This window comes from Protopterus annectens, chromosome 13.part0, assembly GCF_019279795.1.
Source record: "Protopterus annectens isolate FY-2018-M chromosome 13.part0, PAN1.0, whole genome shotgun sequence".
NCBI classification, from domain to species: domain Eukaryota; kingdom Metazoa; phylum Chordata; order Ceratodontiformes; family Protopteridae; genus Protopterus; species Protopterus annectens.
The window spans coordinates 277,042,382-277,069,866 of record NC_056747.1 but is presented as its reverse complement, the minus strand read 5'-3'; the positions used below and the strand labels follow the sequence as shown (position 1 = coordinate 277,069,866).

The following is a 27,485-nucleotide window of genomic DNA, read 5'->3' as shown; positions in this document are numbered from 1 at the left end:
CTGCAAAAGCGCCTCACTGACGACGGCCGAACCTGAAGCTGGCTCCGCTTGTGCGCTATCATCAGATTTGGACCTCGAAGGCCTGTCTTTATCCTTGCAACGTTTGTGAACTCCGGTAGCCGGAACCGTATCCGACGACATTTTGTAGTTAAAGCGCCTACCGAAGTAATGAAAAGCAAAATCGTACCTTCGCTTAATTGTACGTTGATTGAATCTAGCACAAAACCGACAACTAGCTACGTCGTGGTCAGGGCCTAAGCAAGGAATACAGTAAGAATGAAAATCCTTATGAGGTATTTGCTTCCCACATGAAATACAATTAAGTTTTTCTGACATCAGATGGAGCAAGAAAAAAGTTTCCCCAACGGGGTACTTAGCTTTGAGTGGAGAAGAAAATCTTCGGACTGAAGTTTATCAGAAAAAATCGTCAGGAGTCAGCCGACCGGCACTTGCGAACTGCTATCACCGCACGGCAAGAAAGATGGGAGAAGATGGCGTCGGCTGTCAGCTTTATACTCCTGGTGCTCTGACGTCAGGGAGCATGGATAAACAGCCGACGCCGGACCCAGACTTTGGGATTCTGGCCGACCGAGGACTGCCTGCCGTCAGGGGAGAACCCTACAGTCATGACTGCAACAGTGAAACACGATGAACATCCCAGGGCCTGCAGAATTTTTCTTGCAGGGAGCTGGGTCTTTGCTGCCATCATTTGAAAGTACTGAGTCAGTTGCCTTTGTTTGTCTGGCGTGAGATAAGCCATCTGGGCAGTTGTATTTAAGCTTGCACCTAGGAATATTATCTCTTGAGAGGGCACGAGTTTTGATTTCTTTTCGTTTACTGTGTACCCTAGGCAAATTAGCAATCTTTTTACAAATGGCAGGTGCTTTAGAAGAATGTCCTTGCTCTCTGCTTGAATAAGGCAGTCATCCAAGTAGGGATATATTTGAATTCCTTTTTGTCTGCAAAATGCAATTACTGGTGCCAGGCATTTTGTGAAGACCCTGGGCGCAGTAGATAAGCCAAAGGGCAGTGCAGAGAATTGGTAATGCATTGAGCCTGCTACAAATCTGAGGTATCTTCTGCATGACTGTCTGATTGGGACGTGCAAGTATGCCTCCTTGAGATCCAAAGTAACAGCATGGGCAGAAGTTGTAGTGTTAACATTTTGAATTTTGGAACATCCAGGAAAGTATTTAGGATTGACAGGTCCAGTATTGGTCTCCAGGCTTTGTCTTTTCTGGGTACTAAGAAAAGTCTCGAGTAAAATCCTTGTCCCTGTTCTTCTTGTGGAACTTTTTGAATAGCTCCCATATCCATAAGAGCAGCAATCTGTTTTTGTGCCTCTGCCCATTGGTTTTGTGGCAGGTTTGGCATACCTTTTGGTTTTGGAAGCGTGCAGAAGTGGAACCTGTACCCCTGAGAAACAATATTCAGCACCCACTGGTCTTGGGTGATCATGTGCCAATTTTTTGAGAAAAGTGCTAGCTTTCCGGGGTGCTGTTAACTGTTAAGAGCTTGGCATTTGCAGAGGGAAGTTATTGTGACTGTTTCCTATAAGGTTGTGATTTGTCTTCTCCTCCTTTGGGGGCTGAAGCACCCCATTGTTTAGGTCTGTAGGAGCCTTGGGGCTGAGATCTGCCTCTTGGGCGTCTGTATCTGCCTCTTTGTGGCCTGTCTGACACTGGAAAGGACCAATTTTTTGAAGGCCAGTTTCTGCAAAATCTAAGTGGTAGAACCTGTAAGAAATCTTTCATTGTTTGCATTGACTTGCTTTATCCTCCATTTTCTTTAACACCTCTTCTGCCTTAACACCAAACAAAGTATCATGCTGTAGTGGAGCATCCAATAATTTTACTTTTAACATGGTCAGGTAAACTTTGTTCTTTTAACCAATCATGTCTTTGAATAACTGAGCCTGTAACTGCGGCTCTACAAGAAGCCTCTAATGAATCAAAACCACACTGCAGAGTACGCTTTCCCACTTGTTCAACTGCATGCAATAAATCCTGCATTTCTTTACTGTCAGGACTTTCTATACATGTAACCATTTTCTGCTTTAACAATGACATGAGATACTGTTGATATTTAAGCATGTGGAACTGACAGTTTAAAGCTCTTACAGCTAAAGTAGCAGAAGTGTAAACTTTTTTTTCCCATCTGTCCAGAGCTCTGGAATCCCTATCTGAGGGGACAGGATTCTTGGCAGTGGAAGCTTTAACCCCTTTAGGACCCCGAGAAATTGTTTCTGGGTCTGCAGCGGGTTTTTTGTAAAGAAATATATGAGAGTCAGGGACCCTGTGGTACCTATCTGGCTTTACTGGTGCAGGGGGTAAAGAATCTGGAGACAGACTGGATTCAGAAAAAACATCATCTACAATATCAAGCACAGGGGGGATAGCCAGGGGCCTGTGCTGAGGTAATAAAAGGAAATCTCTGAGCCTTTTCTTGGATTCTGAATAATCCTGGCTCTCCCAATGGAAATGCTCACTCATGGTGTGCAAGGTTTCCCCAAAGGAATAATCCTCAGGCAGTGAGGCTGAAGGAATGGACTCTCTTCAGCATCAGAGTCCTCATAGGGAGGGAGAGAACAGCCCTGATCAGAAGAAGAATCAGAGGAAATGGAAACCTGATTAGAGGAATCATAATCAGTGTCTTGCCTAGGCCTTTTGTCAGGAGGGGGATGGGAGCCCCTGATTAAAGTAATAAAGGTCTTCGGCCATTTTGAGCATCCGATTCTTTGGCATGGATGACTGTTCTGGAGAATGCTGCACTTGTTTCCTTGCCTTTAATGGTGTTTTTGACTTTGCCTTTGCTGCTGTAGTAGCCTTAATTGTACGCTGTGAAGGTCTGAAAACACCCTCAGAAGCCGGTGCCTGCTCAGCGGCTCCAGACCCATCTGAGGGGATATTTTCCGTAGGCCCAATACCTCGAGTTTCCACAGGCCTCGGTGTCTCCACGTGGCTGTCGGTTACGGCCTGTGGCTCTGAGATAGCGGGTGTCAGGGGCTGCGAAAGTGCCTCACTGAGAACCGGCGACTGGCCTAGAAGAGGCTTCGTCATTGGTTTTGGACTTCGGGTGCCTGTCTTTTTCTTTGTCTTTGCGTTTTTTATACATTCCGGTCATCGGTTGTTTTGACGGCATTATACAATTAAATCTTCATCCTTGCCTTTAATGGTGTTTTTGACTTTGCCTTTGCTGCTGTAGTATTCTTAACTGTACGCTGTGAAGGTCTGAAAACACCCTCAGAAGCCGGTGTCTGCTCAGCGGCTCTGGACCCATCTGAGGGGATATTTTCCATAGGCCCAATACCTTGAGTTTCCACAGGCCTCGGTGTCTCCACGTGGCTGTCGGTTACAGCCTGTGGCTCTGAGGTAGCGGGTGTCAGGGGATGCTAAAGTGCCTCCCTGAGAACCGGCGACTGGCTTAGAAGAGGCTTCGTCGTTGGTGTTGGACTTTGGGTGCCTGTCTTTTTCATTGTCTTTGCATTTTTTATACATTCCGGTCGTCGGTTGTTTTGATGGCATTATACAATTAAATCTTCGTCCAAAATAACGTAAAGCAAAATCAAACCGACATTTAATAGTGTGTTTATTGAATATAGCACAAAACTGACAACTAGTAACGTCGTGGTCAGGGCCTAGGCAAGGAATGCAGTAAGAGTGAAAGTCCTTATGAGGTATTTGCTTCCCACAAGAAATACAATTATTAACTTTTACTGACATCGGTCTGGAGCAAGAAAAAGTTTCCCCAATAGGATACTTAGCTTTATTGAAGACGTCGGTTCTGAAATTCAATTTTGAAAATCTCAGGAGTCGGTCGACTGGCACTTGCGAACTGCTTTTGCTTCGGGCACCGCGTGGCAAGAAAGACTGAATAAAATGGCGTTGGTTGCAACTTTTATACCCCTGGCGCATTGACATCAGGGAAAAGGGGGCAGCAACAGATGCCGGACCAAGACTTTGGAACTCGGGCTGACTGCGGGTCGCCTGCCAGCAGGATAACCCAAGTGTAATGACTGCAACAGTGAAACACGATGAACATCCAGGCATCCTTGGCTAACATAGGGAGAAGCTGTTGCCGGGTAAGCATCTTGAATTTTGGTACCACCAGGAAGGTGTACAGAATTGAAAGATCCAGGATTGGGCACCAAGAGCCCTCTTTCCTGAGTACCAGGAATATTCTGGAGTAGAATTCTTGACCTCTCTGTTCTACTGGAACAGGCTGTACAGCTCTGACATTGAGCAGGGAAAATACTTGGTTTTGAGCCTCGGCCCACTGGTTTGGGGGAAGGTCTGGAAATCCGCTTGGGGTTGGCAGTGAATGGAAATACAATTTGTACCCCTGGGTTACAATGTTGAGGACCCATCGGTCCTGAGTGATGGACATTTAGTTTTTTGCATGAAGGGCAAGTTTCCCTCCTAGGGGCACAAGCAATTGGGCAGGGCTGGGAAGCAGAGTGGAGAAGTCATTCTGTGTTTTTTCCATAAGGAGGTGGCTTACCACTCCCTGCTCAAGGTTGGGGGAGCGGCATTGCTTAGATCTCTGCATACCCTGGGACTGTTGTCTGGGTGGTTTGTTTCCCCTGGGTCTTGTTTGGGAAGGCCCGGAGGGGGCTGGAAAGGACCAGTGTTTTGAAGAGCAATGCCTACTGAATCTAGGTGGTTGCACTTGTAGGAATTCTTTAATAGTTTGCATAGATTTAGCTTTTTCCTCCATCTTTTTGAGGACGACTTCTGCTTTGTTGCCAAACAGGCGGTCTTTGTTTAAGGGAGCATCCAGTAATTTAGCTTTAACATTATCTGGCAAGTTTTGCTCCCATGCATGCCTTTTAAGTACAGACCCAGTGAAGCAGCCCTGCAAGATGCTTCTAAAGAGTCAAAACAACATTGCAAAGTATGTTTACCAACTTATTCCGCAGAATGCATTAAATCCTGTAATTCTTTGTGTTCAGCACAGTCAGGAATCAACATCATTTTCTGTTTAAGCAGCCCCATAATATGCTGCTGAACTTTAACATATGAAACTGGCAATTTAAAGCCCTAATGGCCAAAGTAGCAGAAGTATATACCTTCTTACCCCATCTGTCTAAGGCTCTAGAATCTCTATCAGAAGGGGTAGGGTGTTTGGCAGCAGTAGCCTTAATGCCCTTTGGTCTTTGGGAAATGGTCTCTGGATTCTTGAAGCGGAACTTGTGAGAGTCAGGTACTCTGTAATACCAGTCAGGTTTTCTGGGAGCTGGAGGTAAAGTGTCTGGGGAAATGCTAGAGTCCAAGAAAGCATCATCTACAATGTCCAGAACAGGAGGGATAGCTAAAGGCCTATGTTGAGGAAGAAGTAGGAATTCCCTAAGCCTCTTTTTGGAATCAGAGTAATCCTGGCTTTTCCAGCGGAAATGCTCCCTAAGAGTGTGCAAGGTTTCACCAAAAGAGAAATCTTCTGGAGGGGAAGCAGAGGGAATGGAATCCTCTGCATCAGAATCCTCATAGGTAGAAAGGGGCAAATCCTGGTAATCAGAAGAAACAGAAATATCAGATTCCTGATCATAAGAATCAGAAGGAAAATCAGTTTTAAGTCTCTTAGAGGGGGAAGGCTGGCTTCCCCTAATTAAGGTAATAAGGTCTTCAGCCATTCTAACCATTTGTTTTTTTAGGCATATGGGCCTGAGCATGTGGTTTGGACGTCGATTTTCTAGGCGTGGGTTGAGTTATAGGCCTGGATGAAGAAGATGGCATTGGTTTAAAATGCAAGACTGTAGGTCTGAATACACCCTCGGTAGCTGGTGCCTGCACAGTGGCAACGGACCCATCCAAGATAGAGACATCCACAGGTTCCACAGTCGAAGAAGCATCTCGCGGCATACTGGACTCCGAATGGGTCTCAGTAGAGGCCTGATAATCTGAAGTAGCGGGTATCAAGGGCTGCAAAAGTGCCTCACTGAGTACCGTCGGACTGGCGACTAGCTTAACGGAAGTGTCATCGGCAGTTTTGGACCTATGCGGATAAATGTCTTTATCCTTACATTTTTTCGGAATATTGGTAGTCGGATGGCTTACCGAAGCCATTTCTGGATAGTTAAACAGAGTACCAAAATAATTTGTTGAAAATATAGACTGACGACGAATAGTTCAGGGGTTGAACAAGGCATAAAACCGACAGCGAGGGACATCGTGGTCTGGGCCTAGGCAAGGAATGCAGTACGAATGAAAATCTTTATGAGGTATTTGCTTTCCACAGGTAATACAATTGTTAACTTTGACTGACATCAGTTAAGAGCAAGAAAAAGGATCCCCAATGGGGTACTTAACTTTTTTGAAGACTTCGGTTCTGAAACTCGAAAATGAAAATTTCAGGAGTTGGCCGACTGGCATTTGCAAACTGCTTCTGCTTTGGGCACCGTGCAGCAAGAAATATTGATGTAATGGCGTCGGCTGCATGTTTTATACCCGACGACCTGACGTCATGGAAGAAGATACATCATCCGATGCAGGAATCCAAGACTCTGGTATTCAGGCCGGCTGAGGGCTACTTACAGGCAGATAATCCAAATGTGATGACTGCAACAGTGAAACATGAAGAACATCTACTATAGTTACTTTTCATACATGCTCAGAGGTAGCTTGTGCATGATGCCACCATTTCCAAAGCAAATGAAGCAGCATTCAAATAAACTATTTTTTTTACCGTCCTCTCGGCAGTAATGTACTATAAAAATTATGCTCATGGCAGGAAGGCACTGTTCTTAAGGAGATTTTAAATTGTGGGAACTTCTTGAGCTCCTTCCTTGTCACACTATGTTTACATCACTTCTTAAATTGTTGCTGTGTACCTTGCAGCAATCCCAATGACCCCTTTAGTAACACTTTCACTAGAGCATTAACTGGCAGACAGACTGTCTTAACGCTGAGATCTCAAGCAGTAATTGCACAGTCTGATTGACATACCTGTGGATTATGTTGCTTCCACAATGCAGGGACTATTTTCTGCACTTGCTGGTATTCAACAGGAACTTGTTTAGTGCGTAATTCTATGTCATCTCCTAGACCAAGCTTTTCAAATTCCTAAGGGAAGAAAAAAAAACTAAAAGTTAAAGCTTGGTTTCATACCTTTTACAAAATGACAAAATCACAGCATACTTCTCTGAATGCAAGTCAGTATGTTTAAATGCAGAGAAAAGCAATTACTCAAGTACAAACATCAACTGTTTGCCATATGCAGATGCACTGAGAGTTTGGTTAAAGGATCACAACACTCAAAAAAATGTGTCAATCAAACATGCATAAACAACGTGGCTGTCTTGCCAGCTCAGTGATTACATTTCTCACCATTCTGCCAGAGTGCAAAATGGACCTGCTCTACCATCTAGAGTGGGAAGGACTGAACATCTAGGGATTACTGGTAGCAGCTGTTTGGCAAGAAAGGAAAATGCAGCAGTGTGTTAACAGACCAATTAGGAGGCTTCAACTTCAAGTTTACTGAAGTACTTGAATGCAAGGAATAAAAAACAAAAGAGAAAATATAAATAACAATAGTGTGCAATAACAAAAAAAGTTATGTCTTACCATAACATTTCATCTGTGTTGTTCATCTTCTTTCATTCATCACTGACGGGTTTGCCCTTTTTATCAAGCTCTCGCAAGCCAAAAAACTCTCGAACTAAGTCTCTACCCAGAATGCCCTTCTCCCTGTTACCTCAGATTGAGTTTGCTAGAGAAAAAGAAGTAAAGGTGAGGCCACTTGTGCGCAAATACCCTAAGGGACTACTTAGACCCAAAGCATACCCCAGGAGCCTTTGGAGGGTGAAGGAGGGTGGGAAGTAATGAATGAAAGAAGATGAACAACACAGATGGAATCTTATGATAAGACATAACTTCTTTATCTGATGTTGTTAATCTTCTTTCCATTCATCACTGATGGGACAGAATCCCAAGCTACCTTGAGGTCCATGGGTGGCCCTTAAGGAAGAACATTCCTGAGTACCATAGAGCCAAAGGCAGCTCTCCCTCTGGAAACCAAGTCCACTTTGTAATGATTGATAGGTATGAGGCTTAGCCCAAGTAGCTGCTGCACAGATGTTATCCATGTAAGCCCTGGTATGGAATGCTATAGATGTTGCCATAGATCTAGTGGAGTAAGCTTTAATTTTTGGCATAGGTTCATTATTGAGGGAATAGATGAAACATATGCAGTCCCTTAGCCATCTTGATAAAGTAAACTTAGAAACAGCCTCTCCCATTCTGAGCCCGGAAAAGGAGATGAAAAGCTGTTCAGATTTATATGTAGGTTTGGTCCTGTCTAGGTAAAATCTCAATTGTCTATGTACGTCTAAGGAGTGAAGGCAATACTCTCCTCTATTGGCAAAATTCGGAAAGAACACTGGTAGATCAATAGCCTGGTTAATGGAGAATTCAGAAACAACTTTGGGAAGAAAGGATGGATTCATCTGAAGTGATACTCTATCTTTATGAAAGACCAGATAGGGCCTCTTGATACACAATGCCTGCAGCTTTGAAACTCTTTTGGCTGAGGTAATGGACCAAGGACAAGGACTTCCAAGACAAAAACTTTAGGTCACACTTTGTAGCAGGTTCAAAAGTTTTTTGAGTCCAAGACTAAAGGACTAAAGTGAGGTTCCATGGTTCCACGGGCTGTCTGTGTATGTCCAAAGAATGCAGAAATTTCTCCCCTTTATTCTGGGGGTTTGGATAAAAAGTTGGCAAATGGATGGTTTGGTTAAGAGCCACACTAGATACCACCTTTGGCATAAAGGTAGGGTTTGTCATTAAAGAAACCCTGTCCTGATTAAAAATTATAAAATGTTCCACTGCCATTAATGCCTGTAGCTCCGAGACTCTTCGTGCTGAAGTTACTGCTAGGAGCAGAGCTGTTTTCCATGATAAAAATTTTAGATTGGCTGTATTGGCTGGCTCAAAAGGTGGCAGGGTTAGTTTTTCCAAAACGAAATTGAGGTCCCAAGTTGGTGTTGGTGCTCTCCGGGGCAGTCTTATGTTTTTAGCCCTTCTGAGGTACTGTTTTAGCAAGGGATGAGAGAATAAAGGAGGATCCGTGTTGTAATGTGCTGAAATGGCAGAGGTGTGGATCTTAATTGATGAGAAGGATAGGCCTCTTTCCAGCATCTCAGTTAAGTATTGTAAAATCTGAGGAATGTTTGGAACAAGAGGGTCAAGGTTTTAAGCCTGGTTCCAGGCGCAGAATCTCTTCCATTTTTCTGAGTAAGCTTTCCTGGTGCTAGGCCTCCTGGCCTCCAAAATGACATTCATGGCAGCTTTAGAGAGAGGTGTTGCCTGTTTGACTAATGAATCTGCCATGCAGCCAGGTTTAGGGTTTTGAGCTGACCGTGCAGGATCTGATTGTTTTGTTGAGTCAGAAGGTGTGGAATTTGAGGCAGAATCCATGGTGGGCCTTGAGCCAAGTTCCTTAAGATAGGGTACCAGTGCTGGCGTGGACAGTCTGGAGCAATCAGGATCATATGTGGTTTTTCTTGTCTGACTTTTAGGAGTACCTTTGAAAGGAGAGGCAGTGGCGGGAAGGCATAAACTTTTAGGTTTTTCCAGCTGATCAATAGAAAATCCACTTTTCATGCTTGCTTGTGATAAGTCCTTGTGCAGAATTTTTGTAGATGCCAATTCAGTGGGGAGGCAAAAAGATCTATGTCTGGGCATCCCCATTTTTGCGTTACCATGCTGAAGATTTGTGGATTCAATTTCCATTCGTGAGGGTCCATGATATTTCTGCTTAGATCGTCTGCCAGAGTATTTTTCTTTCCTGGCAGGAATTGTGCTTGCAGGTGAACTTGATACGTTACAGCTGTGTTCCACAAAGTCATGGCTTGCCTGCATAGGGGATAAGAATGAGTGCCCCCTTGCTTATGTACCACATTACTGTGGTGTTGTCTGTCTTTAATAATTGTCCTGGATGCAGAAGGTCCTTGAAAGCTGTTAGGGCATTTTGAACAGCCAACATCTCTTTTTGATTGATGTGAAGATGTATCTGGTCTGTGGTCCACTTGCCCTGAATGCATTTTCCTGCCATGTGTACTCCCCCAGGCGTAATCCAAAGCATCTGTTGTTAGAGTCTGCCTGGCTGCGGGTAGGGTAAAAGGCTGACCCTTGTTTAGGTGACATGCCTGTGCCCACCATCAAAACTCCTGTTGTAGGCAGGGAATCATTGGTATTACTGCTTCTAAACTGTGAGAGTGCTGAGTCCAAACACTTTTTAGGTACCATTGTAATTTCCTCATATGGTATTAGTAGTGTGGTGGTGGTGCTGCGGTAGCGTTGTTGCTTCACAGTAAACGTTGTCCTGTTCGATTCTCAGCTAAAGCATCTTCTGTGTGGAGACATGTGCGAATGGGCGTACCTTCGTTGAAGGTTGTGCGTCAGGCCTGGCAAGTCGGTACGTAAAAATCTACTGCCAATCATTAGCGGACCGGAGTTCCGCTGTGGCGACCCCTAACTGAGAAAAGCCAAAAGATACAACAAGTATGCAGGATGCCATGAATCTCTGGGCCTGCAGAATTTTTCTTGCAGGGAGATGGGACTTTTTTGCCAGTAGCTGAAAATAATGAGTTAGTTGAACTTGTCTGGCGTGAGATAAGCCATCTGGGCCATTGTATTTAAGCTGGCACCCAGGAATATAATCTGTTGTGAGGGCACTAGTTTTGACTTCTTTTCGTTTACTGTGTACCCTAGAGAAATTAACAACCTTTTTACAAACGCCAGGTGCTGTAGAAGAATGTCCTTTGTCTCTGCTTGAATGAGGCAGTCGTCCAGGTATGGATATATTTAAATTCCTTTTTGTCTGCAAAATGCAATTACTGGTGCCAGGCACTTTGTGAAGACACTGGGCGCAGTAGATAAGCCAAAGGGCAGAGCAGAGAATTGGTAGTGCATTGTACCAGCTTTGAATCTGAGGTATCTTCTGCAATTTTGTCTGATAGGAACATGCAGGCATGCCTCTTTGAGGTCCAGAGTAACCAGCCAAGCCTTCTTGCCCAGCATGGGTAGAAGCTGCTGTAATGTCAACATTTTGAATTTTGGAATATCCATGTAAGTATTTAGAATTGAAAGGTCTAGTATGGGCCTCCATGCCTTGTCCTTTCTGGGGACCAGGAAAAGTCTTGAGTAAACTCCTTGTCCTTGTTCCTGTTGTGGTACTTTTTGAATAGCTCTCATGTCCATGAGGGCTGAAATTTGTTTTTGTGCCTCTGCCCACTGATTTTGTGGCAGGTCTGGCATTCCTTTTAGCCTTGGTAAAGTATAAAAGTGGAACCTGTAACCTTGAGACACAATATTCAGAACCCATTTGTCTTGGGTGACGGTTTGCCAGTTTTGAGAAAAAAGTGCTAGTTTTCCCCCTAAGGGGGCTTCCAAAAAGGAAGTGCTTGGCGTACGAAGGGGAAAGTCATTGTGACCATTTCCTGTAAGGATGAGACTTTTCCTCACCTCCTTTTGCGGTTGAGGTTCCCCACTGTCGTCTGTTTGAGCCTTGGGGTTGAGATCTGCCTCTTGGGCGTCTGTATCTGCCTCTCTGTGGCCTGACACTGGAAAGGACCAATTTTTTGTTGGCCAATTTCTGCTAAATCGAGGTGGCTGTACCTTTAAGAAATCCTTGACTGTTTGCATAGATTTAGCTTTATGCTCCATTTTCTTTAACACCTCTTCTGCCTTAACACCAAATAAGGTATCATGCTGTAAAGGAGCATTCAATAATTTTGCCTTAACATGATCAGGTAAACTCTGTTCTTTTAACCAAGCATGTCTTCGAATCACAGAACCTGTAACTGCGGCCCTACAAGAGGCCTCTAAAGAATCAAATCCACTTTGTAGGAGTATGTTTTCCCACCTGTTCAACTGCATGCAATAAATCCTGCATTTCTTTACAATCAGGAGCTTCTGAGCTTGCAAGCATTTTCTGTTTTAACTGAGCCATTAAATATTGTTGGTACTTAAGCATGTGAAACTGGCAATTTAAAGCTCTTACTGCTAAGGTTCAGAAGTGTATACTTTCTTACTCCATCTATCCAAAGCTTTGGAATCTCTGTCAGAGGGCACTGGATTTTTTGCAATGGAAGCCTTAACCCCTTTTGGACCCTGGGAAATAGTTTCTGGATCTGCCAAAGGGTTTTTATACAGAAACTTGTGAGAGTCAGGGACTCTATAATATCTATCTGGCTTGGCTGGTGCAGAGGGCAAAGAATCAGGAGATAAGCTGGATTCAGAGAACACATCATCCACAATATCAAGCACAGGCGGAATAGCTAAGGGCCTGTGCTGAGGCAATAAAAGGAAAGCCCTGAGCCTTTTCTTGGATTCTGAGTAATCATGACTTTTCCAATGGAAATGTTCCCTCATGGTATGTAAAGTTTCCCCAAAAGAGTAATCCTCAGGAGGAGAGGCTGAAGGGACATATTCTTCAGCATCAGAGTCCTCATAGGAGGGTAGACAGTATCCCTGGTCTGAAGAGGAATCAGAGGAAATGGAAACCTGATCAGAGGAATCATAGTCTGTATCCTGCTTAGGCCTTTTCTCAGGAGGGGGATGGGAACCCCTGATTAGAGTAATGAGTTCTTCGGCCATTTTAAGCATCCATTTTTTAGGCATGGAGGACTGTCCAGGAGAATGCTGTACTTGTTTCTTTGTCTTTAATGGTACTTTTGTCTTGGCTGTTGTTTTAATGATAAGTTGTGAAGGTCTGAAAACACCCTCAGAAGCCGATGCCTACTCAGTGGCTCCGGACCCATCTGAGGGATTAGTTTCCGTAGGCCCAATACCTTGAGTTTCCGGAAGCCTAGTTGTCTCCACGTGGGAGTCGGAGGTGGCCTGTGGCTCTGAGGTAGCGGGTGTCAGGGGCTGCGAAAGCGTCTCACTGGGAACCGGCGAACTGGCGACTGGCTTAGAAGAGGTTTCGTCATCGATTTTGGGCCTCGGATGCCTGTCTTTATCCTTGTCCTTGCGTTTTTTTGATATTGCGGTCGTCGGTTGATCTGACAGCATAGTATAACTGAACCTTCAGCCAAAGTAGTGCAAAGCAAAATCAAAACGTCTTTTTATAGTGCGTTTGTTAAATCTAGCACAAAACCGACAACTAGTGACGTCGTGATCAGGGCCTAGGCATGAAATACAGTAAGAGTGGAAGTCCTTATGAGGTATTTGCTTCCCACAAGAAATACAATTATTAACTTTTTCTGACATCGGTCTGAGGCAAGTAAAAAGTTTCCCCAAAGGGGTACTTAGCTTTATTGAAGACTTTGGATCTGAAATTCTACTTCAAAAATCCCAGGAGTCGGCCGACTGACACTTGCAAACTGCTTCTGCTTCGGGCACCGCGCGGCAAGAAAGACTGAAGAAAATGGCGTTGGATGCATCTTATATACCCCTGGCGCACTGACATCAGGGAGGAAGCGACAGCAACCAACGCCGGACCAAGACTTTGGAACTCTGGCCGACTGCGGGACCGCCTGACGGCAGGATAACCCAAGTGTAATGACTGCAGCAGTGTAACACGATGAACATCCAAGCTTTCAGCTTGAGACTGGGCAGATTTGGGTGAATCAACCCTTGGGGGTGAGTAATCAGATCTGGTAGAGGGTCCAGAATCCATGGCGTGTATACTAGTTGAGGTTGAAGGAAGGAGAACCAAACTTATCAAGGCCAGAATGGGACTATGAGGATCACCTTGTTTCTCAACCGAAGAGCTTTCTTTAGAAATTTTGGGATCAGATGGATGGAAGGATAAGCGTAAAGAAGTCCCGTGGGCCAATCATGGATCAGAGCATTACTCGGTGATTCCCCCTCCAGGGGAAATAGGGTGAAATAGCTGCTGCACCTGTTTGATGGGGAGGCGAAAATATCACAGCAAGGCTGGCCCCAGTGGCTGAAGATTACTGACGTCACCTCGGGGTTGAGGGACCACTCGTGAGGCATAAGGATGCACCTGCTCAGTTTGTCCGCAATCACACTGGAGCTCCCTGGGATATGCGTTGTATCAGAAAGTGGTTGGAACCTATTGCCCACTGCCAAATGGTTTCTCAACATAGGGGGTAAGACTTGGTTCCTCCTTGCTTGTTGATATACCAGACCAATGTCTGAGTGAATTGCAATTGTCCTGGAAGGAGAGCTGAATGGAAGGCCTGCAACACTAACAGCACAGCTCTTGGTTCCAGAACACTGATATGCAGGTGGACCATGTGCCTTGGACAGTTTCCCTGGAAATGCCCCCCCCCCCACCCAATCAGGGAAGCATCCATGGTCACAATGGCTGTGGGCTGAGGAGATTGAAATGGACGACTCCAAAGTCCTACGTCTGGCCTTATCCACTACAGCAGGCCTGGTTTGCAGGAGTTGGTGATTCAAATCTGGTAACAGAGGGGTGATAGTTTGGGAACCATTGACACAGAAGGAGCCATTGCAGAATTTGCATATGTAGCTTTGCTAGAGGCACTATTGCAATTGACGCTGCCATAGAACCTAGGGCCTGAAGAACTTCCCTTGCAGAGACTCTTGTTTGAGAGTGTATCACCCGGAGTTGAAGCCTCAATCGATGGAGTTTGTGAATTGGGAGTGACACCAGACAGGACTGAGTATTGAACACTGCTCCAATTAACTCTATTTGTTGTGTAGGGGTAATGTTTGATTTCTCCCAGTGTATCGTTATTCTCAACAATTTTGCTAGAGAGAGAGATTATAATGCAGTGCTGTTATCAGAATATGCTTGTTGGGGGCGGTAAGGAGCCAGTCTTCCAGATATGGAAACACCTGGAATCCTTTTAGTGTCAAGTGAGCTGTTACCACTGCCATGCATTTTGTGAACACTCTGGGGGCTGTGGAGAGATCAAATGGCAGAACACGGAATTGATAATGACTGGCTCCTAGCCAGAAGCGAAGTAGACTCCTGGAGCATTTGTCCATCTTGATGTGGTAATATGCATCCCGGAGATCTATAGAGCACATCCAATCGCCTACTCTTAAAAAGGGGAGAATGGACTGAACCGTGACCATCCGGAATTTGGTTTGGGTGACAGACTTGTTTAAGCTGCTGAGATCCAAAATGGGTCTCCAGTCTCCTGTCTTTTTTGGCACCGAAAAGAATCCAGAGTAAAATCCGGATCCATGCTGGTCTGGTGGGACTGGTTGGATGACTTTATTTTTGAGACCGCTTTATAATCTCTGAAGCTGCTTCTTCCCTTTGACTGGGTGGAACTTTGGGAAGTTTTCTTGGAAAATTTGGCTGACAAGAAAGGGGAATGGTGTAACCACTGGTGATGATAATCTGCACCCAATGATTGGTGGTGATAGATTGCCAGGCAGTTTGGTGCGGAGAGAAATGACTCCCAACTGCTTCCAGAGGTAAGCAATCGGGCTGCTCCTCAGAAGTGCAGATAAGGCTGTCCAGAGAAAGAATCCCTGGAGCCTTGGTTACAAGGACCCCCTCCTGCCTCTACAGGGCATCTTCAGGAATTGTTACCCCCTCTGCCTCTGGGGGCATCATCACCACGTAAAGCAGGGAAAGGACCCTGAGATTTCTTATGCCACATTTTTCCACTCCTCTGATTCTTGGAGAAGGTACATTGAGGGTTGGAAAACCATAGGCCTACGGCAGACAAGGTCTTTCCATCTTGCTCACACCTGACTGGTGTGTCTTTCACTTTGGAGCCAAAAAGGGACAAAGCTTCGATGGGAGCATTCAGAAAGGAAGACTTGAAGGGAACTGCGAGGTCACAAATGTGCATCTAGGCATGACGCCTCATAACAGTGCCTGAACCCACTGCTCTAGCCGCCCCTTCGGTCACATGTGACAGCAACCTCATGTACGAGTTGGATATTGATTCCAGGGTGGCGAGCTGCGAGGCCACTTTGTCGCTGACCTCGTCAGACAACTGTCCTGCGAGCGACTGAGAGTTCGGAGATCAAGTCCCTCTGGAGCCTCATAAAATGTGCCAAATAATTCAGGGACTGAATAGCAAAGGTCCCTGATGCAAACACACATTTCCCAAGTCTGTCCACCACCTGGGACTCCCTGTCGGGTGGATGGACAGCGGAACTTTCCTCAGCCAAGTCCTTTTTTGCGGCCGACACCACCACCACAACATCGACTGGTAACCCTTTGGACCAATGTGGGTTCTCCTCGGGAGGGGAAAGAAGTTTGTCTGGTCTCCGAGGGACCACCTCAATGGAATCAGGGTTTTTCCAAGCGCACTGCACAATCAGCTGGATGAGCTCTTCAGTAGACCGGGTCACCCAAGAGGTAGAAGGCCAGGCATGAAAAGCCTGCAGGAACATGGACTCCTCAGATGAATGGTTGGAGGGCTTCCAGTCACCTCTCTACTTTAACATTTCCAGGATGTCTCCGAAGGAGACATCATCAGGAGGTGACCGTGGGGACCCTTCACCATCATCGTAATCCGTGTCTTCCATTAAGGACTCCTTGGGCAAGTCCATGTGCTTCCACTTGCACATCTGTTTTCGAGGGGACTCCTCAGTGGGGGTATCTGAGGAGGGCTCGCAACAGCGGGTACCCTGAACAGGGGTGTCCCGTGGCTTTCTGCCCAGTATCATGAGGGGTGGGGTGGTTTGTGACAGTTGTAGCTCAGGGGGAGAAAACTGGGGTTCCAACATCAAAGGAGTGCTGCCAGAAGCAAGAGCCTTCTCCATCACATGGAAGGCAGGTCTGCCCGAAGAGGGATGGGAGCCCGGAATAGAGAAAGACAACCTCGGGACCGAGGTCACACCCCACTCTGACAAACCCGCCTCCAAGGATGGAGCCTCAAGCAGGATCGGCAAGGACATGGCTATCGGCGCTGATGATGGAGCCGGAGTGAGACGCACCCTAGGTGCCAAGGTGATGGGTTCCAAGAAGGATGGAGCAGAAGGCTTCGGAACCGAGATGGTCAAAGGAGGAGGGTAAGATGGAGTTTGTGGAGTTCGTGGATAAGACAACCCAAGTCCTGCAGGTGGATGGGTCTTAGAAAGTGAAGGGATCCCCCTGGCTAACAACAGCTGGTCTACAAGATGCACCACATTGTGTTCCGACAGGCTCCTGGTGGATCTAGTAGATACTCTGGATGGGAAGTCAGGATGTTCGATGAAAGGGCTATATGCTTGGCCCAGAAACGGATCTACGGAAGGGGAGCACTGGGTCTGTGGTGCAACGTCTGCTGGCACTGAAGTCTTTAGTTTTGAAACCGGAAGTAAAGGGGGTCAAATCCAGAGATCTCGGTACAACGCTTGGTGCTGAAGTGGCACTTGGTGCCGAAATGGTCGGTTCCAAAAAGAAAGCTAATGGTGTAGTTGAAGGTGTGCCCTGAGCCGCAGTGGCCACAGGTGACAAAGTCGAAATAGGTGTAGTAAGGTCTACGATCAGTGCCAGAGGCAGGACCGGTGCCAAAACAGGTGCAGGTATTGAAGGTTTCGAGATGGTCGGAGCTGAGGAAGACCGAGCCATAGAGACATATTTATGCTCCGAAGATAACTTTGGGACCTTTGATTTCTCAGACTTTCTCTGCTCACCCGATGGTGAAGAAGGAACAGAGTGGGATCTCTTTTTGTCCTTAGTAGGAGGGGTTGAGACCTCCATCACAGAAAAGGCCTCTGAGAAGGGAGACTTGAGTAACCCTTTCAAAATGAGTTTACTTTTGCGCACATTAAGAGTGCATTGACTGAAACTCTGACAAATGTCATATGGAGGCTGCACCAAAAGGTGGGGCACTCCCAAACAGTATACACAATCATCATGAGAATCACTATTAGGTAACTTTACATGAAGTACAAGGTTTGAAACCTGAAGTACCCTTCTTATCCAACATCGTGACAGAATAGACACCACAGGCCAACTGTACAGTCCAACTAGAATAAAGTCAACTCCGTTCAAAAAGTCACAAAAATAACAATAGACTGGTATGTAGAGCAAAGAAGAGAAGCACCCGAACAAAAGTCAAAGCTAATAATTTAAACAGGAGAGACAATACCAATTATGGTATTGAAGAAACACCACAAGGGTAAGGGAGGAAAGGCCGTACCAACAATGGTACTTGAAAGTTTACCAACGGTAACAATGGGTAGAGAGGAAAAACAAGATTAGACAGAAGAAAAGACAGTGGAAATACTAATCGCTTCATAAAATATGAAGATATCCAAAAACTTTCACACAAATATCAAAAACGTTCCACTTAGCTGAGAGCTTGGCTGAAACGCGGCTTTACGGCTACGCGGCAAACGAGATCGGAGGTAACAGGGACAAGGGCATTCTAGGTAGAGACTTAGCTAGAGGTTTTTTGGCTGGTGCGAGCTTGGTAAAAAGGCCAATTTGGTTCCAAGGGCTCGGAACCGAACCCATCAGTGTTGAATGGAAAGAAGATTAACAGCATCAGATAGTATGTTACAGAATAAAAATAAAATGAGCTTCTATAAAGGAATAATGTATAAAATAAAATGTGTACAGTCACTCATGCCTAAAGTACACATGCAGGAAATGTGAAATTGGCAACTCTTACACATAAAACATCAACTAGATGGGCACTACAGCACATATAATGAAACAAAGTGCAAGTCATTAAAACAAATTCAAACTGTTGAACTTATATAATTCTGATCTTGGACAAAGTGGGAAGCACAAAGTCACTCTGTATTAACGGTCAACACCACGAATCAATGTACTGTACCTATGAAATAAATTCACAATGATAGTGGAACAATAAGAAAATGAATGGCAATTTGAGAAATAATATCTACAACCTCTGGCATGTTTTGCCAGACATTACATTACACACACAAAATGTTTTACTGACTGATTGGCCATAAATGGAGAGGAAACAAAGGAACAGGATTGCTCTCTGCTTCTTACCATTTGCTTCTCATACACGTCCTGCGTTAGCCAACTAGCAGTACAACAGAAAATGGATGGATGAACAGAAAGGGAGTGCGGTCATCTACATGCTATGACCATGGAAAGCACCTCAATCATTCCATATAAACATTACTTAAAGTATCTTTTAGAATGCTGCTTAGGTTGCTGGCCCACAAGGAGATAACCGTTTGCCAGTGTGGCAGTCCTGTAATCTTTGTCTTTCTCACACGCACACACATACACACATGCATACATACATACATACACATGCACGCACTGTGCAAACTCACTTTCTCTCATGCACTCATGCTGCCCAAACTCTTTTCTCAAATGTGAAGTCATACTCTTTAGTTTCCCTGTCATATGTACTCAGGCTCTTCAGTCTCAGTCTGTCTTGCATGTGCATCCACACTGTTAAAACACTCAATGCATTTTTTATTTTATTTTCTTGGGCTGTACTGGCTTTTTTGCCAGTTGGTGGTGAAGCAGCCTTCTCTATAGGCTTAGGCAGTTAGTTAATGGTTTGGATATTCATTCTCTAATACTGGAAGTTTCTGGCATTTGTCTGCTAAAAACATAAACGTGCAATTATTTTCTACATATCTTCTCTGTGTCCTTTGAGGAGGTTTTGGAACCTCATTCAATATGTTAATTGTTTTTATATGCATACTCTAGCACTTCTGTTAAGAGTTCCATATCACAAAGTGATTTTTCAGTTTTGTGGGGGTATCTGCATTTTATTTTACTTAAGTAGTGTATATGACACCAGCAAATAAGATGACTGAAAATCGCTATTCTCAGAATACTATAGTGCCAAACCTGATTGGAAAAGCATACTCACTACTGAACTGTGACAATTTTGTGTGTAGAGTTTTGTTTCTTGTAAGTGTGCATGTGTGGCTATGAGAAAGTATATGAATTTGTTAATAAGCATTTACATACTGACCTGGTAAACAGCCTGACCTAAAATAAACTTTATTCAGTTAACAGCAAAGGCAACAAATGATAATCAAATTGAAAACAAACATAATTCATGCATGGTACAATGATTAGTAATGTTGCCTCACAGTTTGTAATTCTCCAGTTTCATTGCTGGCTGAGGTGCATGCCATACAGAGTCTACACTGTGTGCCCATTTGGATATTTGATTCCTGCTCCCCTTTCCACCCATTGGCAATCCTCCAAACTGCTTATAGGTCTGCACGTACGCGCGTGTAAGTGTGCAAGTATGTCCCAATTCCCATTCAGGATAGTTCTGCCCGAAACTCAATGAGTGACATGATAGGTTCCAGCACCTCTGCAATCCTGTACTGGATAAAGCTGGTATTGCAGGATGAATACATGAATGCACGTATACAGGTCAGCATACAGACATGAAGACATACTACACTGGATTCATTAACTCTGCCACTAAATTATTAATTATATAATGAAAATTATTACTCACAGATTTGTTCTCTGGCTGCAACAATTTTGTCTCTTAGATGGATGAATATTTACACAATGTTATTTGTGTTTTGTTACTTTCTAAAGTTATTTTCCAATGGATTTACAAAACAAGTTTATTTTACTATACTTTTACTATGCAATGTCTACATAGGCTTTTTAGTAGCTGGAGTAAAAACAACATTCATCCATAGGAGATGGGGTGAATATTAAGGATTTTATTTAATGGGTTATCATCTCATCTCCTGTGTATAAGGAGATTGTAACTACAAAAAGGATGGGACCACAGTAACCCAAATAACATCTACCCAACCAATTTCTTCACCTGTTGGTCAATATTTTTAAGTCAAAAGCACCAAATACTAAACTTTGATCACTGCAATCAATTGTAGTTTTAGTCAAACAATTGAGAACTTTTGTTCCACCAAGAAGCTTCTATCTTCATAAACATTTTCTCACTGAAAAATAAGAGAAACTATTTGTGAAGATATGAGCTTCCTACAGAAATGATCTGATAGTTTAGGCATCGTGCACCTTAAAAAGGTGGGAAGTATGGCTAAACAATGGTGATCTGCCCCAGCTAGAGAACACAGACCAGGAAACACCAGATACACAGGCATACACACGGGATCAAAGAGGAAGAAGGAAAGCATGTCACATTCAACTACAATAAACCCTATGGATCTACAACTGGATCTACTCAAATTTTGTGTGTGATTTAAAGGATGTATCTATAAATATACCCAACAAATGATGTTACTTTATTCTGATGACGTCCCATGATATTAAGTGGAATGAAAGTGCTCAATTGTTTGACTAAAAAAGTGCGACTGGCTTCACTGATCGTTTGGTGCTTGTGACTGCTGTGACTTATGTTGACTGCAGTTTTAGCTTATTGATAATATTCATAAGTGAATTGTTCACTTGCAATTAAACAGCTTATGACATATTCATTAACTCCCAATGGGCTCTGCAAGGGTCATCTGTCCAAATGAATGACATGACACTGTTAAATGATGAAATGGGACTGGTCAACTGAATTTCTGGATCTTTTCAAAAGTATAACATCTGGAAATATACGAGTAAATTTAAATGTCTTCTCCAGATACTTCTAACAATATCTACCCAAGTGAACTCACAAGTTAGGTGCAGGATGTGCCCTCTATCTCACAACACTGGAATAAAGGCAGTAACTAACTGAATATACAGTCTTTTTCAGTTTAAGAAAAGTTGCATGCTCTATTTCTAGTTCTGAGTTCTAGAAAGTCTAGCAAACATTTTAAAAGCAAAAAGGTTTATTCAAATTATTTACAGCCTTTTATTTAAACAACCTTCACATGTAACTAAGCTTAACATAGCTTTGTGTATGTTTTTCTGAAAGACAATTTCAAGCTTCACTCAGCCTGCCAAATTTTCCTCTTAAAAAAATATATTTGCTTTACCTTAAAACCACTTGTCTACATCTCTCCCCATTTGTATGCCTTAGGTGAAGCAAAACGGGGGTGGGGGGGAGGTAAAGGTATAACTAACTTATACTAACCAGTCTGTTTTGATAAACTATCACATTTGCATTACAGGCACCATTGCAGTGTTTGACTGATATGTAGCACTGTAATCCAAAACTCCACCTAAGAAGCTTGATACTTCGACCACTGGCTATAACTAACCACTTGAAGGAGTTAGGATTTGTAACTGTTATTTTCTACCATACAGGAGGGTTGAAGCTTTTAGAGTTCACATTATTCCCAAACATTCATTTTTTTTCAACTCCATATAATTCCGCCCTTGGCTGAAGTCTACAACTAAGATATACTACTACTTGCTTTTCTCCAACAGACCAGGTTAACCTGCATTCCATTGTTTACAGTATCAAACCACACTATACATTATTGGGTATAACCAAGAATATTTAGTACAGGGGTTTTACTCAAGGCCTCTTTGACCTTTTGGAAAGCCTGTTTACAAACCAGTTTCCAGACTACTTTATTTAGTCTACTCCTTCAAGTAAGGTCTGTAGAAGTGGCTATCATACTGGAGAAAGAAGAATGTTTTGTATTATCCCACTGACCCAAGGAACTCCCTCACCTAACATTTGGTAACATGGGTAAGTTCAAAACTGGACAACCTCCATCCCGACTGCCAAGGTAAGTTACTTCTGTCATGCCTACCTCACATTGTTTGCTTTTTACAGTCAACGTAAGCCTTTTTTTATCACCTTAGCATCTCTCTGACATGTTGTACACATTCATGCTAGAATCAACTAAAATGTGCAATATCATCTGTGCAAGCAAGAACATTCTTTCCATCTCCTGCTAGGCTGTAAGCTACTTCCTCTGGAAAGCTGCTGGGGCACTCTTTATTAAATAAGGTGTCCTGGTGTAACTTGTACTACCCAAACAGAGTAAGATGCCCCAGGTGTCAAGAATACCTTTCAGCAAACCTCTGTCAGGTCAACATAAGTCAGATACTTAGGCATACCCAGCTGCCCTTATGCATCACCTAAATCCAGGAATGTGACATACAATAGTTTCTGAAACTACTGTTTCTTACAGTCTATATAAAACATGGTGCTTCCATCCTTTTTTGATGCAACACTATCAATGAGGCCCAGGGACTGTGGGATTCCCGGATTACCCACAGTTTCAGTACCTCATGTAGTTCCACAGGCACAAGCTTGCTTGATTGGCTATTGGGTTCTTGCATCCACACGGTGCCCTATTAATTGGGAGCAGTCTTTTGGTATTTTCTAGAGAAAATTTACCCTTCTGAGAATTTCTAACAGAACCTTTGCTAGCCATCTGCCTCAACACTGCTTCAGTGTACCCAACAGGATAGCCTACACAACCAAAATATGCACCTCACGCTGTGCTACATGAGGTTCTAAAAGATCCCACAATCGACATGGTTACACTATGACATCCACAACTAGTAAAGGCACCAAAGCAGTCTTAGCTGTGTTTCCTGCCTTGCCACCATTTTGACTCTGCTCACAATTATTGTAGTAGCCTATCTATACATTTTGCAATGCTTCTCCAATAAAAACTTTCCATAAAATTCCTTTATGAAGCTTTAGGCCCAAATGCCCAAACAAAAAAGAACATTACGGGCTATAGCCAAAAACGAGCTATGGTAGGTTACTGGGAATATAATAGCTGTATCGCTTCACACACTACCTCTCCTAATGGAATAAACTCTCAGTACAGTAATCCCTTGCCCAGTAAACATATTCCTTCTAATACTTGAGGGACCTGGAGTCTCCTTGGCTACCTCACTCAAGTTTTTAAAGTGGGACTGGACAGATGTGCTTGTCTCAGCTTTCTTTTTGTGATCCTTTCCAGTTTTCCTTCCAAAGGAAAGGCAGTATAGTATTTTCAATTAATCTGTTTCCAATTTAGATGTACTGCTATTTACCATACATTTCACCAAATTAATACCTTTTAGAGGAAGTAGAATGCCTTCCGATAGCTGCGGCTTTGGTTCTGATATTCTGCTACTGCCCCAACTCTTTTGCCTAGGTATCCAAGTTATCTGCCTCTGCTGGAGCTATGGATATTGGCTGCCTCCCACTACATTCCCCATATGCTTCTCACCAGAACTTAGCTCTGTGTAATTCATGCACACAAGGTACTACATATCAGACTCATTACCTCTTACAATATCTGCAGGAATATCATCCAATACAGTCACCTGCTTGTCTCACCTCCTTACTTTCCAGTCCAAATGAACCCAGAATAATGTTATCTGAAAATATGTCACTTACAAGGCCCTAAATGGGGTGGACTGTCTGGGCAGGAAATTCTCCTAAGACCTGCAGGCTTTGCATAGTCACGTTTGATTCAGAGTCTCTAGTAAAAAGTACATTTGTGTCTGCTTATCATAAAAGTAGATGCTAGAGTCTCTTCACTGTTGCAGTAATAAACATATGTGTTTCCTTGCTGTGGTAGCCCTTGGCTGGCCAGAGTACTAGATATTTAGCTCCCTCCTCCTGAGCTACCAGATACCCTGCATCTGATGTTAGGAGGTCAGAGTATAAGGGTCATCAGCCAGCCATATTTTTAAACTCTCTCTTGCTATCAGAGTCCAAAGCATCCACATTATATATTTGTCAGTCAAAAGACCAGAGTGCATCTCAAAGCTAAGTGCCCCAACTGGGAAAACTTCCTTTTCTCTTTTGACTGTGTGTACTTAAAGGAGTTTTAGAACTAATGTATTTCTTGATTGTAGAAAACAGATTCCACATTGGGACTTTCACTCTTTTTGCTTTTTCTGCCCACTTCAATAAGCACATGATCTGTTGTAGGGCTGAGCCCCTTGTGCAATTCCTACCAGGCTAGAGTACAGGCCACTGTGATAATCTGCAGCAGCTGCAGTTTCAATATGTCCCACCACTACCATGGTGCTACCTCTCATTACACTCATACAGCTCTTATACCCCATTCTTCCTCCATGGACATTTGCATGGTACATACCTCACTGGATTACAAAGAAAACATTTAACCCCAGCACCTTTGAATGCACTGGAACCAGTGGTTTCCTCCTTTGCCTGTGATAAGTGGTATGAGGATTTAGTCTGCACCAGTCGTTTCCATTATGGCCATGTTTAGTGCTGGGTACCCTCTTCTTACACAATTGTGCCCTGCTGGCCACAGGTCATCTTTTTTTGTCTACTTCCTGAAAAGTATTACACTCCTGATCAATTAAGAGCCTCACTTTCTCAAGAAAAGTATGGACTGCTTGCCTCACTATTCCAAAGTTTTCTCAAAATTTCAAAAGTTTTAATTTGGCATTCATTCATTCATCTATGAAAGAAGCGGCCACTTCTATAATGAAATCACCAACACTGTCCTCTGTTTTCCTCCTATGTTTTCTAACCTTTTCTTAAATACTTCAGGAGAAAGCATAAAACATCCAAAGTATCCATACAGTCAGATATAAGTGGTTATTACTTTGTTGTACACCTGGGAAGCATAGATTTCACTAATCAAAAATCAAACTAAGTAACGTAGCTTTATTGTCTATTTTAGTTCAGCTTTAAGAAATGTCAGTACAACCGGAGTAAATCCACTCCAGAGGCAGAAAGAAAGCAAGAAAGGAATGAAATAAAAAAAAAAGGCATTCAATTTAAAATCAAAATAACTAGCATTTAAAACAATGTAAACAAGTAAATTGCACAATTAAGTAAAGACATGACTATACGAAGTTTTGTGTTGGTACAAAAATAAAGGCATCTCATTAGATTGTATGCAAATTTAATCCGGTAGTTCATGTCTTTCAACATTTCATCAGTGGTAACCTGACATCCACTCACTTGCCTATGAATGATAATGCTCACTTTTGCAATGAAATCACTAATACTGTGTTTTCCTCCTGTGTTTAATAACCTTTACCTACACACTTCAGGAGAAAGATAAAATATCCAAAGAATCAGTACAGACATTTCTTTCCTTTTTTTGTTTTTAATTGTACTTTTTACAACCCCTCTGCACAATTCTTTCCTTTTTTTTTTAATCTTACTTTTTTGAACCCCTCTGCCTCCCAACCATCAGTTCTCCACAGTCCACTGGCCCACTTGTTCCTCCCAGGAAAATGCGGTTTCCAACCCATTAGTTCCCTGTGGAATGACAGCCGACCATGTAAATATCATTCTGGCAGCCACAAGGGCATGCTTTGTAGACGTGGCTTAACCCCACCTTTTGTTGGTAAAGCAGGCTTCATGTCACCACAGAGGGACGGACTATGCAGCAGTACTAAGGTGTACACCCTCCTTGACCTTGGGTGGACCCATCCATGTCCCCCGATCACTGGGTCCAAGACCTGGGAATGTGGCCATTGCCACTTCCCTGGAATGTCAGGCCATCACAAGGACAGAAACCTCCAAACCTCTCCCTCCCAGGTGACCTCAATCAATGTAAATCATGCATCTCTTTCCCACCCCTCCCCCAGCTCTCCTAGATTCCTGAGTTTCTAATTGATCTTGGGTTGTCTGGGTAACATTCAGGAGTTTATCCCACTGTGCCATACAGTCAGACATTTCTGACAAAACATGCATTGCCTTACTTGTGTTCAGAAGAAAAGAAAACCTCACCAACCCTTCCAGGTCAAACTGTTCCTGGTCAGTTTAGTGCTGATTAAATAAATGTTCATATGCAGAAATACAACTATCAGTCTTCTACATTTTTATACTGAGAATAGAACTTAACACCGACCTTAGCATTTACTGCGGGGTCTTCACTCTGTTTACTCACATGCCTTTGACAGAGGGGTAGCATCCCTTTCTCAAGCTGGTGCCAATTTTTTTTTCTTTCTTCTCACCTTTTCTTCCTTTCCTGTGCTATGGTTAAGTCATGCTAATGCTTCTTCTTTCCTCCTTTGTGTCCTCTTTATGCTATTGCTCCCATTGTGCTTGAGCTGTTTCTGTCAGCTGTATTAATCTTCAGATGTTTCAACTCCAGCTAAATCTCCTTAATTCACACTGTATGTTGAGGTCGTAGACTAAACTGTTTTGCTGCAAGACCTGTGCTCACAGTTGTCATCAGGCAGTCTCTAGATTCAGTGGACTGATCCTAGCTGCACCCAAGGCAGTTATCTCATCTCTGATCACAACAGTGGGACATAATTCTTTCAGTCAGCACTCTTTACTTTATGAGTGATACTGACCATCTTTATACTCACAGAGATCATTTTTATGCTAGTTTCCTAACGACTCTGTCTAAAAAAGTAAAACAACTGCTGAGCAGAGTATATTAATACATATTTACTTTCTAGATGCATGGGTGCACATACTTTAGGGTGTTTGAAATGTTCACCAAAAGAAAAACAGATGGGAAGGCAGCGATGTTTAAGAAAATAAAATCCAGACTACTGAATCCATGGGTCTAAACCATGAAGTCTCTGAAGTCCAATAATTTAGTGTAAAAATCATTACGTTTTGGAAAGTTTTGAGAACATGCCAGCACGTGGTTACATACTTGCATCCTTCACAACCGCAAAAGAGTACAGGTTGTGCAATAGCATTATGCAATACCACTGTGATACACAGTTGAAATCATTCTCCAAGGAACATTTCTTTGGTTGCAGTACATTAATACTTCGCCACATAACATACATATAAATATACATACAAATATGTATATATATATATATACATATATATATATATATATATATATATATATATA

General features: G+C 43.3%; 1 protein-coding gene across 2 annotated transcripts in view; it reads right to left on the bottom strand.

Moving 5' to 3' along the window:
• PGPEP1 (pyroglutamyl-peptidase I) overlaps positions 1-27,485 on the bottom strand; it is a 383,139-nt gene that overhangs the window by 196,176 nt on the left and 159,478 nt on the right. For both annotated transcript variants that reach the window (XM_044053836.1, XM_044053835.1), the window contains exon 3: positions 6,942-7,058. In XM_044053836.1, the coding sequence (XP_043909771.1) occupies positions 6,942-7,058 (117 nt within the window). The remainder of the gene's footprint in view (positions 1-6,941; positions 7,059-27,485) is intronic.